This window comes from Spermophilus citellus (assembly GCF_964194105.1).
Source record: "Spermophilus citellus genome assembly, chromosome: 13".
Taxonomy (NCBI): domain Eukaryota; kingdom Metazoa; phylum Chordata; class Mammalia; order Rodentia; family Sciuridae; genus Spermophilus; species Spermophilus citellus.
The window spans coordinates 93709784-93721533 of record NC_138193.1 but is presented as its reverse complement, the minus strand read 5'-3'; the positions used below and the strand labels follow the sequence as shown (position 1 = coordinate 93721533).

Here is an 11750-nt window from a genome sequence, read left to right as displayed (position 1 = left end):
GCTGAATCATTATAATTAGCTCCTTTATTCGCCATCCCTCACCCCTCCAATGGTTCATGTCCACATCAACGAGGAACATTCTTACTCCCACCACGAGACATGTAAGCAGCTGGTTCTGACGACATTGAAGCAGAGCACACACAGGTTAAAAGAAGCATAAGGATTAAGAAGTATACAACCACCATGCGGAAAAAACCTTATGCAACCAATAGGGCCTGGTAGTGATCAGTTTTTATATTTTCTTCTTTTGAAAGAATAGGATGAACCCATGCTCAAAACCTTTCTAAAGCATTTTGAGAATACACTTTTTTAAAAAAAACGTGGCACTTCGAAACAAATTGGCACAAAATGAAAGTGACATTTGGTCTCTGATTGGTGATGGAGCCATTACCTCCCCTCCCCCTGTCCCATGGGCTCTCCAGGAGAGAGAAGGAAGTGGCCCGGGCTCAGGGCCCAGGGTGGTTTGCCTTGTTCTTGTTTTTCAGAACGCTGTCCTCGTAATGACTGGCTCCGGGGGCAGTGGTGGCCTCTAAAGGTAAGCCCTGCTGCTGGTAGCCGTAGTTGACATTCCCACAAGGGAAGTGACGCAGCCTGAACAGAGGCACCTCCTTCATGGTGGCAGTCAGCGAGGAGGGTTCCAGGAGCAGCGACGCCCCCGCGAGTCTGCCGGGAGCTGCGCCGGCCGGGACAGTACAGCGTCCCGTCTCCTGTGACTCCCTCTTGGCTGGAGGGTTGTTCTTTTTGGTGGGTTTCTCCGTAAACCAGGAGCCATAAGTTGGGTTCCACAAGCTGGTGGGCTTGTTCCTGGACCCCTGGACCTTGTGCAGCTCTGCTGGCGGGTTGGACTGAGAGAATGCCATGTTAACGTGTCCCCCTTCCGCGGCTGGCCCTCTGGGGACGCGCGCGGAGGCCTCGGCAGCGCCGGGTTTCTTCACAGCCTTCCCGGAGGAGGGGGCCGGCAGGGCCGGGGGCGCGGCTGGGGCGCGGTCCTCCCCGCGTTTGGCCTGCTGCGGGGACACCAGGAGAGGGGGCATCCCCTCGGGGTCTTTGGGCCTCATGGGCACTTTCTCCTCCTCTTCCACGAGCGGGCCATATTCTATGGGCAGCGCAGTGTTGATGACATCTGGGTCCTATGGGAGGAGAGAGGGACCCATGAACACCGAATCGCAGAAAATGTGGAGTCCGGAAGGTACCCTAGAAGCCATCTAAACTTTAAGGCAAGGAGACCGTTCAGGATACACTGAGAATATATTAATTCATAAGCCCTGAGAATAGGAACCGAATAAAGCATCACCCTTGACCTTGAAGGCCTTGGAGGAGCCCACTGGGTGGAATTAGGAGCCCGAGCCCGGGTGCAGGGAAGCCCCGCACTGCCTGGGGCGGGGGAGTGGGACTTTGCCCTTGACCCAAATTACACTGATTAATGCATTTTTTAAAATTGTATTTTTTAAAAACTATTCCAGTCTATTATCAAGAATTAATATTTCCAACTAAAAAGAAGTCTGTGTTGACCTCAGGTGTGTGTGTGTGTGCTGTGGGCAGGGGAGGAGAGGCAGACTGTGGGCTCCTAGCCTCCTCCAGTTTCCTGCTACTTGAGTAGGTTCGCTTGATGGTGACTTTCCCTGGTGTTATCACATCATTCCATATGCTGATGTCACCATGCAGGGGTTTTTGACTGGTTTGGATGTGAATGGTCCCTTGAGGGCTCAGGAAGTACTGAAGTGTTATGAGGAAAACCATTTGCAAGAACAACTTTGTGCTAGATAATTTTTACAGCAATAGATTGTAACATAGAAAAGTAGAAGCAGTTGCTAGAGATTTAAGGGAAATTCGTGGAAGAAAACGTAACTCTGGGGGAATCTAATTCATTAATGTTTCATGCAAATAGGGAAAAGGGCCTGTAACTTGAGTTTAACAGAAGAGCACATTGGTTCAGTATTCATCAGTAAAAAAATAACCTTTCCATAGCAAGTAATTTAAAATATGCAAGTGTAAAACTGCCCACCTTGAGAGGGCTTTTATATATTTTGGAGAAAAATACTCTAGGGAAGGTATCTCTATTTAGGTAGATGTATTCCATTTGTGTTACAACATTGTAAACTGGTATGCCATCAAACAAGATTCTTTGACAGAACTCCAGTAACTCCGCCAATGAAGCCCATCTACAGGAAGATGTCAGTTCACCCGCTGAGCTAAAAGGCCTGTGAGTGTGGGATGGTGAGGCTAGAAAGTGATTCTAGTTTGGAAAAGGTGTTTTATCTTTTGTCCCAATCGAGGGAATTTAGAGAGGTGGTTGAATTGTTGAATTTTTCTGGAATATTCTCATCAGTATTCTCGTTCTGGCAGAACAAGAGCCAAAAGAAAGATAATGAAAGCAGAGAGCAGGAAGAGAGGAGATAACTTGATGATTATAATCCCCAGGGACAGTAGGTGACAGACACCGGGATGAGGAGGAGGCCTGGGGGGCGGGGTGTACCAATGACTGCAGAGGTAGGCAAGTCTACACTGTGGACAAGGAGGAAACTGGAATTCTCCTTCGATGAATTGTGTGCTTCTTGAGGTGGGAGGCAGGTGTCTGCTAGAGATGAGTGGGGAGAAGGGAAAATTCAGTATAGGATTGGACAACCTCTCCTGGCCTGGCTCCTCCTCTGTGAAATGGGATGTCTTATGTCCCTCAATGAGGACGAAATGAAATACATGAAAAGTGATTTGTGTAGTCCAAATCTACACAAGTACTAGAGATGATGTTAAATTTTCTCCAGATTATTCTGAATTTTCATTCCCTTAATACTTCTAACTTGGACATATGAGTGAGCAATTGTACACTGTGATTTAGTTCAGATGTTGTTATTTCTCCAGCCAGGCTATAAACTATTTGAGAGCAGGAGTGTTTCATCCTTCTTTGAAGCTCCAGTTTCACCTAATAAAACATTAGATCTCCAGCAGGGACTTAGTTAATATTTGTGAATTGAATTGATTTTCTACTACTACTGTCTGGCACTGTATCACATGCTGGTGAAGAAACTGGAAGTTACTAGGATTTATTGTATGAAATGGGCAAAATGAGACACCAATCATTTCATTATAGAGGTGATGAATATTCATTCTCATGATCATCAGTCTTGTTCCCTGACTGGTTTGCCTTTCATTTCCTACCTTTGTATTTGCTATCTTTAGGACTTTTCCATATAAAATTATTGCTGGTTAAGGGGAGAACATGTTTTTACCTGGGTACAGTATTCAATCCTCTCCAAAATTATGGCAAAGTTGGGCCTGTCTTCGGGCTGATGTTGCCAGCATTGAGTCATTATCCGGTATCTAGAAGAATAAGCAATTAAAGTCAGGAAGAGCACTTCCAGATGGGGTCAGAACTGGTACCTATCTTTTGAGGGCGGTAATTCATGTAGGACCCAGGTAGGCAGTATGTGCTGTCCCCTGCTGGTAGATTAGGGAATTAGCCTGACATGAAGTGTTAATATCAAAGCTCATTAACACAGACATCCTGGTGTTTATATCAAATATTCATTCCTGAATTAAAGCCACTTCTGGGACAGAATATTCTATTTCCTATCTGTCTTACTGATGGAAGGAGGCGAGGGATGCCAGATAGGAGAGTAAAAAACACAGCAAACAGGAATATTATTAAAGCAGACTCAGGATCTAGGGTGCAGGGGTGGGTGAATCTGGTACACGCGTGTCTGAGGAGTGTGGACCTGTGAATCCTCAGCCTCTGGCCAGGATGGCAGTCTTGCCTCTGAGGGGCTGGAAGACTAACCATCTCAATGAAGTTATAGACACATGCCTCTCTTGGGGCATGTTCCATTGAAGGTAGCCACCTGCCCCTCCAGCTTAAGGAATACTTTTTAGATACTTTTTAAAGGAAAAACTATGCTCAGGGGCTAGTAGAAGTGCCCTAAAAGAGTCATACACAGGCCCAGGGCAGTTCTTAGGTGGGTCCATCCGTCCTCCACTGGTGACGAACTCCAGGACTTCCTGGTTGCTTTTGCTGGGATATGGCATGTACCCCAGGGAAAAGATCTCCCACAGCAGCACTCCGAAGGACCTGAGCATGGATAGAAGACACGGGGACGGGTGTGGACATGTGTACACGTGAACACAGGTGCAAAATTTTAATCTCTTTCCCCATTATACCTTTATCTATAATAGAGGAATCTTAAGATAGAAAAATGAAAGGAATGAGAAGTACCACATTATGATGCTCTATGGAAAGATGACTGCTGCCAACATGTGACTTTTTATTTCGGTCGAATTTCTGTTTTTGTTTTCTTACCTAATTGCAATTATATTCAATATGTAATTTTGAACCTTGATGCTTTTGCATATTTTGTTTTAGCAAAAACATTTTCCATGCTAATTTTGTGAACAAAAATTTGAAATGATGATAAAGTAGTCCATTGAATAATTGGGCCTTAATTTGCCTTATCATATTGCTTTCAATTTTCAAAATCCCTTATAAATTAGTTAATTAATTTATTTATGGTGCTGAGGATCGAACCCAGTGCCTCACATGTGCTAAGCAAGTGCTCTACCACTGAGCTACAGCCCCAGCCCACAACTTTCAAGATCTTTAACTCCATGATGAACATCTTTGTGAATTTCCAAAAGGAGGATTTATTTAGGATTAATTCTCTGATTTACTACATTAGAATAATAGTAAAATAAAGAATAATTCTAGTACAAGTACATCACAAAATACAAACATTGAAACATTCTTGATACATAATGTCGATTTGATTCCTAATGCTTCACTATTCGTCTGTCAACATTGAACAAGAGTATAGCAAACACTCTCATCAACACTGAATATGCTTGTTAACAATGAGGACTTTTACTGACTTCAAAGCAAAAATGGTTAAATGTCTTAAATTATGTTTATTGACTTGCTAATTAACATGGGGGAATGTCTTCCTAAGTGTTTATAAATCCAGTTCAGTTTTTCTCCCACAAAGTGTCTGTTCATGTCTGTTGCCCATTTTTATCTACTGGGGCATATTATTTTGGTATCAATTTTGGTATCTAAAAGAGTCATACACAGGCCCAGGGCAGTTCTTTTTATGTATCTGAGATGTTAACCTTTTATCAAAAATTCAAATACTTCTCTGAGTTGCTTTCTAACCCTACTTTTTTAGCATACCAAAGATTTTCATTTTTAGGTAGTCCAATCTATTTATAATTTTTTGTAGGATTTCCTTCATTTAATTTATAGTCATACAATCCTTCCTTCACCAAAGATTAGGTAAACACTTGCTGCTCTTGTTGAGTTTGTTCTTTCCTATACTCAAATTCGGTTGAAATTTAATCTTGACTAATGATACATCTTTTCTAGGCCTAATCATTTCATCTACTTGTCTGCTTCTCACATAGATACCATTCTGTTTTACTGTTTGCATATTTTTCCCCCTCCATCTAGTAAGGCATTTTTCTCTTCTTTCTTTTTTTAAAAAAAGTGTTCAAGTTCTTGGGGCTGGGGTTGTGGCTCAATGGTAGAGCACTTGCCTTGCATGTGTGAGGTACTGGGTTCGATCCTCAGTACCACATACACATAAATAATACTAAAATAAAGAGTAAATAAATAAATAAATTTTAAAAAGTGTTCAAGTTCTTGTCTGTTATTTGTTTTAAACATTTTTTTTTTTTTTTTTTTGGTGGTAGTGCTGAGGATCTAACCTAGGGTCTCGTGCAAGCTAGGCAAGCACTCTACCAACTGAGCTATATTCCCAGCCCTCCCTACCCCCATCCCCTGTTTTAAACAATTTTTAAGATTTTTAAATCATGTTCCAAAATAACCTCCTTTGATATTTTGGTTATAATTTTATTTTAAACCCTGAATTTAACAGTGATTATTTTGAAGAAAGAAAGCCTGTCTTTGTTGTAGTATACTGATGTAGTTTTCTGCTATTAATAAATATCATCATGAAAATTGTAGAAAACTATTCTTCTAAGGAACATGAAATGCTTTTATTGTCATCTTGGTAACATTTCAAAGACTTTGGTGAGTTGGATTGGGCAAAGATATTTTCCACATTTTTCGGATGAGAGGGTTGAAGCAAAGATTCCAACTCAACTGCCCTAAGACAGACTGGAGCAGATAATTAGATCTCCAGGATTCTGTTACCTACAAATTTCCTGGCACATTATATTATCTCTCTCCGGGGGTATTTTTGCACCCAATGCAAAGCAAAGCAGGCAAGATCAAGCAAAACAATGGCAGCAAGGCCTAAATAGTTACAGCTGTATGTTTTCTGCCTGTCAGATAGATTTAAATTGATTGATAAATGGAAGACAGTAGATGGAGGTCACTGTATTTTTTTTAAGGAATCTAGATCTTATTACTTTACCTTATTCATGTCAGTTTTCCCTTTCTTTTTAAATAAATAAAAATACATATAGGTAAGCCCCACCTGCATCTCTTCTTTCTCCCCTCCACTGACATAAGAATGTGTTTTTCCTTTTTGTGTTTCCACATTTTTAAACAACATTTGAAGCCATAAACAAGAGAATCTGTATTATGAACTTTTTTTTGCACTGTAAAGTTATACTTAAATATTATCCTATTCCTTTTTGTGACATTCTTTATATTGTTTTTGTGATGTGTCTGTGTCGATACATGCAGGCTTAGCATGCGTTTTACCCTTTCTACACTGCTGAACAGTTTTCCCTGATGAAAACAAACCAGTTTGTTTTTCCACCCCCTGTTTGATGGAGAGTCAGGTTGAAGCCTTTTTTCGACTGTGAACAGTGTGCAAATGAATATCCTTTCCCAAGTCTATTGGCATCAAATTTTCTTTAAAGTAAATTCTTAAAAGATCAGATGGGTCATAGGATATACATGTGTTCAGAACAATTACTAAATCACATTATTCTACCTCTGGATGGGCTGGGTAGCTTGTGCTCTACCATTGGTGCACGTTGGTATCCTCTGTTGGGCTTGTTAAAACAGATTGCTGACCCCACCCCTAAAGTTTCTGCTTCATTAGGATTGAAGTGGGGGCTGTGGATTTTCATTTTTAACGAGTTTCCAGGTAATGCTGATGCCCATAAACCATGGTCCCCACTTTGAGATTCCCTGGGTTAAGTTAAGGCAAGTCTGATTTGTAAAGAACAAAGGCTCCTGTTTACATTATTGAACATGGGCACCGCCATTGTGGGTTCTACCATCTTGTACCATTATCTCAATGTAAGCCTTTCAGAATGGGGACTATTCATGCATCGTTTTCTTGTGTTTCCTGTGTTGTTAAGCTATTCCATGTCTTTGATCTCTGTTTATTATATTTTTTGGAAGCATGAAGAATCTTATTGGTCTGAAATTTCATGACAATGTGCTCTTGTGTGGCTCTTTTTATCCATGGTGCTTGGCACTTGGTGGATGCTTTCATTCTGCAGATTCATGTTCTATTCTAGAAAATCTTGTCTTATGTCTTTGATGTTTTTGTTCTCTTCACTTCCTCTGTTTCTTGTTTCTGGGACTCCTGTTTTGTTAGCTTTTGGGATCTATTGGTCTAATCCTCTTAATTCTCTTTCCTATGGATTCCATCTCTTTATAGTTGTTTTATTTTCCAAAGGACTTATTTAACTCTTTATTCCAACCCTCCTATTTATTTTACATTTATTTCAGAATATTTTAAAAATAAACTTATTTTTTAGAACAATTCAAAATTGTGAAGAAATTGTGACTACATATACCCCACACTTTATTTCCCACTATTTTTAGTATCACATTAGTATGGTACATTTGTTACAATTAATGAACCAATATTAAGACATTATTAACTAAAACCCACAGTTGATTCAGATTTCTTTAGTTTTTTTTTTTTTTTTTAACTGAGTTTCCTTTTTCTATTTCTGAATCCCATTAGGAATAGCATGTTACATTTAGTTGTCAAATTTCCTTAGGGTCCTCTTGACTGTTGACAACATCTCAGACTCTCCTTGTTTTTGATGACATTGTCAGGCTTGAGGGAACTGGTCAGGAATTTTGTGAAATATTCCCCAATTGGGTTTGTCTGTTTTCATCATTATTAGACGGGAATTGTGAGTTTGGGAGGAGGATCACAGGGATAAAGTGTCATTTGCATTACATCATCTCAAGGGTATGTGTTCTCAGCCTGACATATTGCTGTTGCTGTTGACCTTGATCATCTGGCTGAGGTCACATTTGTCTGGTTTCTTCACTGTAAAGTATCTCTTCCCTTTCCCACCCCTGTGATCTTTGGAAGGACATCGATATCAGTGGCCACATATGTTTTTAAGGAGTTATTCTCCATCCCCTTAAGAATTCCTATCATCATATTTTATTTCCAAGAGCTTTTTGTTCTGCTAAAAATATTGCTTTAAACAACTTTCTGCCCTTCACTTATGATTGCAATAGTTTTTTCCTTATCTTTCTGAGCATATTATAGTTTAAAATAAGTTTTCCTAAGTTTTCTACATTTTCTTCCTCCAAGTTCCCTCTCTTGTTTTCTTCAGATTATAATCTTTTTCTCAAATGTTTGTTGATTCTTGTCTGCCTATTTTTGTTTTAAGGCTGAACAATAAAAGCTGGTGCCAGGCTCTGGGAGGGGCCCTTGGCACCTGTGGGCAGCTGTGCGATGGTTTCACCGGATGTGTTCCTTTCCTGTGGCTGCTGTAGGAAATTACCACAGGCTTGTTGGCTTAAAACAACCTAAGGTTGTTCTCTCAACAGTTCTTAAGGCTGGGCATGTGAAAACAGTTTCTCTGGGCTCAAATCCACAAGTCAGCAGGACTGTGTTCCCTCCCGAATCTCAGAGGGAGAATCTGTTCCTTCTTCCAGCTTCAGATGGCGGTTGGAACCCTTGACTTGTGGTCACATTGATCCAGTCTCTGCCACTGTGGTCATACTGCCTCCTACTATTTGTCTCTGTGTGAAATTTTCCATCCCCCTCTTATTAAAAAAACTTGTGATGGCATTTAATCTCCCCCTCCCTCCAGTTAATCAAGGAAAACTAACCCACTTCAGATTCCCAACTTAATTCTCTCTGGGAAGGCTCTTTTGCTAATAGGCTAACAACCGCAGGCTTCTGGGTTAGGACCTCCGGCCTTTGGGTGGCCATTATACAGCCTGCTACACGGGTGACCCCCCTTGCCAGTGTCTGTGGTTTTCTCTTCATCACTCAGTGCCTCCAGGGATTCTCTGATCTCCTGCCTGGCTGCCAGTGTTCTTGCTACTGAGGGGACCAAGGGGGCAAATACCCTTAAGACTTAAAGAAATATTCCTGTGAACAGTAGAGCACCTCACCCATGGTGAGGTTTATGTCCCCAAAACCAGAGGGACTTCATTTGAATCTCTGGGAGAGAGAGCCCCACTCTTGATGGCAGAAGGAGCATCGACACTCTTTAGTGATGAGAGGATGGGCCAGAGGACTTAGATACTTCTTCATCAGACCTTGAACTAATTTTCCTGTAACTCTTTTTCAGTTCCTGGGCCTGTCTGGGGCTCCCGGGCCGAGTGCACAGCCTGCTTCTGGACCTGAACTGTTGATTGGGATGTCCATTTTTGTTCTCCTCAGTAAGGGGCCACTTCTCCATGAGCTTTCCAGTGTTCCAAATTGTGTCTTTGTGGTATTCTTTGTCCTTGTGGAGTTTAATGCAATTCAAAAGATTCCCTTTAAGTGAGTGTGTGCGTGTGAATGTGCATGCATGTGTGTGCATGCTTTCGGAGGGAGCTTAGGTTTAATCTTCCATTTAAAATGACTTGGGGGGGAGGGCTGTGGCTGTGGCTTAGCAGTAGTGCACTTGCCCGGCATGTGTGAGGCATTGGGTTTGATTCTCAGCACCACAAATAAATAAACAAAATAAAGGTCTATCAACAACTAAAAAATAAAACTAAAAAATTAAAAATAAAATAAAATAAAATGACATGAGGTTCCCAACATGTGGTCACCCAGCCAGCAAAGTCAGTATCATTGCAGAACTCTTTAGAAAGGCAAGTTCTCAATCGGACACAGATCGTCTGATCTTGGGGTGGGGTCTTTAAGCAGCTTTCCTGATGATGCTGGTGTCTGCCAACGCTGGAGTACCACTGTGATGAAGTAGAGCAAATATTTCCTTCTTGGGGTCTCCCCAAGGAGAGTGTGGATCATTTAGACCAAGAGCAGTACCTAAGGTCACAGTGATACCTGGAGGAGGGGAGTAGCAAGACTCACCATGTGTCTGTTTTAGAAGTAAATATTCCTTCCATGAAGGCCTCTGGGGGCATCCATTTAACCGGTAGCATGGCACACCCTCCCTTTCGATAGTAGCTGGCCCTGTGGGGAAGAAGAGGAAACCAAGCGTGGTTCTGGAGGCGGCACTGCACAGAAAGTGTCAACAACATCGTCTACCCATTAAAGGATTGAAATTAACGAGAGGTCCTTGGTGGATCAGGAGAAGAGCAGAGGACCACAGATCATTTGGTTAAGAACTCTGGTGTCATTTAATGGCTCACTAGAGGCACAGAAGAAAAGATCTATGCAATGACTAAGATCCCTGCTAGCAGATGCTTAGATTTCCCTGTTGGGTTTTGTTTATTATAACTCAAAATGAATAACATTACTCCTACCTTATGAGGACAGTGTGTTTTGATCACCTGCAGTAACATAAGATGCTAAATGGGAGAACTGAGAGCAGAGCTGGGTCTTATCCATTCGGCTCCTCCATGGCTCGCAGGCAGAGCCTTTAGTTCAACGTGGGCTCTCAACCAATAACCTAGAAGGCTGTTGGGGGAGGCCTTCCACGGATACTCCCAGATGGGAGAACATGGGACTAGGCATGGAATTGGCTTAAAAGGTAGATGAATTCATTTATTCATGTTCATCAGGAATGCCACTAATGCAACTCACTGATAAAACCAAATCAATGGACTCATCTACCTTTTAAGCCATATTCTCAGTCTGGGTGTGTTCTGGGAGGTAGCCTGCCAACATTAATTGATTACTTCAATAAGTATGTATTGAGTACTTGGTATCAGGTCACTCTGTCATGTGCTGAGGACATAAGTCATAGCTCTCTCCCAAGGAAATATTTCAGTGGAAGGAACAGAACAACACACAGAGTAATGTGGACAGGGACAGTCTTCAGTGACACAAGTGAAGCATGGATTTGCTCTGTATGAGACAGGGAAAGCTTCAGAGAGAGGCACTGATGGAACACTCTCAGGCCATACCTGACCCATGAACTTGGTGGGCACATGGGGAACTGCGGCACTGTCGGTGGGCGAGCAGAAGCTAGTGAAGCTGGATGAAGAGCAGTTACAGTTTGGATTTCCCCAGAGTCTTTGTGTTTGGTGACCAGCCTGTAGTGCTAGTAAGAGGCCGGGGGACCTTTAGGCAGTGGGGCCTGCTGGGAAGAAGTTAGGTCCCTGGAGACATGTCCTTGAAGGAGATATTGGGACCCAAGCCCCTTTTCTCTCTCTTTGCTTTCAGCTGCCATGAGGTGGGCAAGTGTCTTAAACCAGGAGTTCCTGCCATCATTCACTGTGTCACCACTGACCCAAAGCTTCAGGGCCAAGTCGCCATGGACTGAAATCTCTGAAACCATGAGCCAAAATAAATCCTTTCTTTTTTATAAGTTTATTTATCTCAGATATTTGTCACAGTGACAGAAAGCTTACTAACAGTGGGGGGCTGTCAGAGCAAAGACCCTAGTAAGGAAGGAAGAGCCGGGTGACATGCCACAGTGTTTGCGTTTTAAACTGGAGGCAATCCTGGGTGTTCTGAGAAAGCAGGGGAAGG

At 42.1% G+C, this 11750-nt stretch overlaps 1 protein-coding gene across 1 annotated transcript in view; it reads right to left on the bottom strand.

The window, feature by feature from the left end:
* Positions 1 to 255: 255 nt before the first annotated feature.
* Positions 256 to 11750, bottom strand: part of ALK (ALK receptor tyrosine kinase) — a 671348-nt gene continuing 659853 nt past the window's right edge. Inside the window, exons 26-29 of the mRNA XM_081265286.1 lie at positions 10185 to 10286; positions 3929 to 4063; positions 3228 to 3318; positions 256 to 1130 (exon numbers count right to left, since the gene is read on the bottom strand). Of these exons, the coding sequence (XP_081121412.1) occupies positions 447 to 1130; positions 3228 to 3318; positions 3929 to 4063; positions 10185 to 10286 (1012 nt within the window). The 3' untranslated portion in view covers positions 256 to 446. The remainder of the gene's footprint in view (positions 1131 to 3227; positions 3319 to 3928; positions 4064 to 10184; positions 10287 to 11750) is intronic.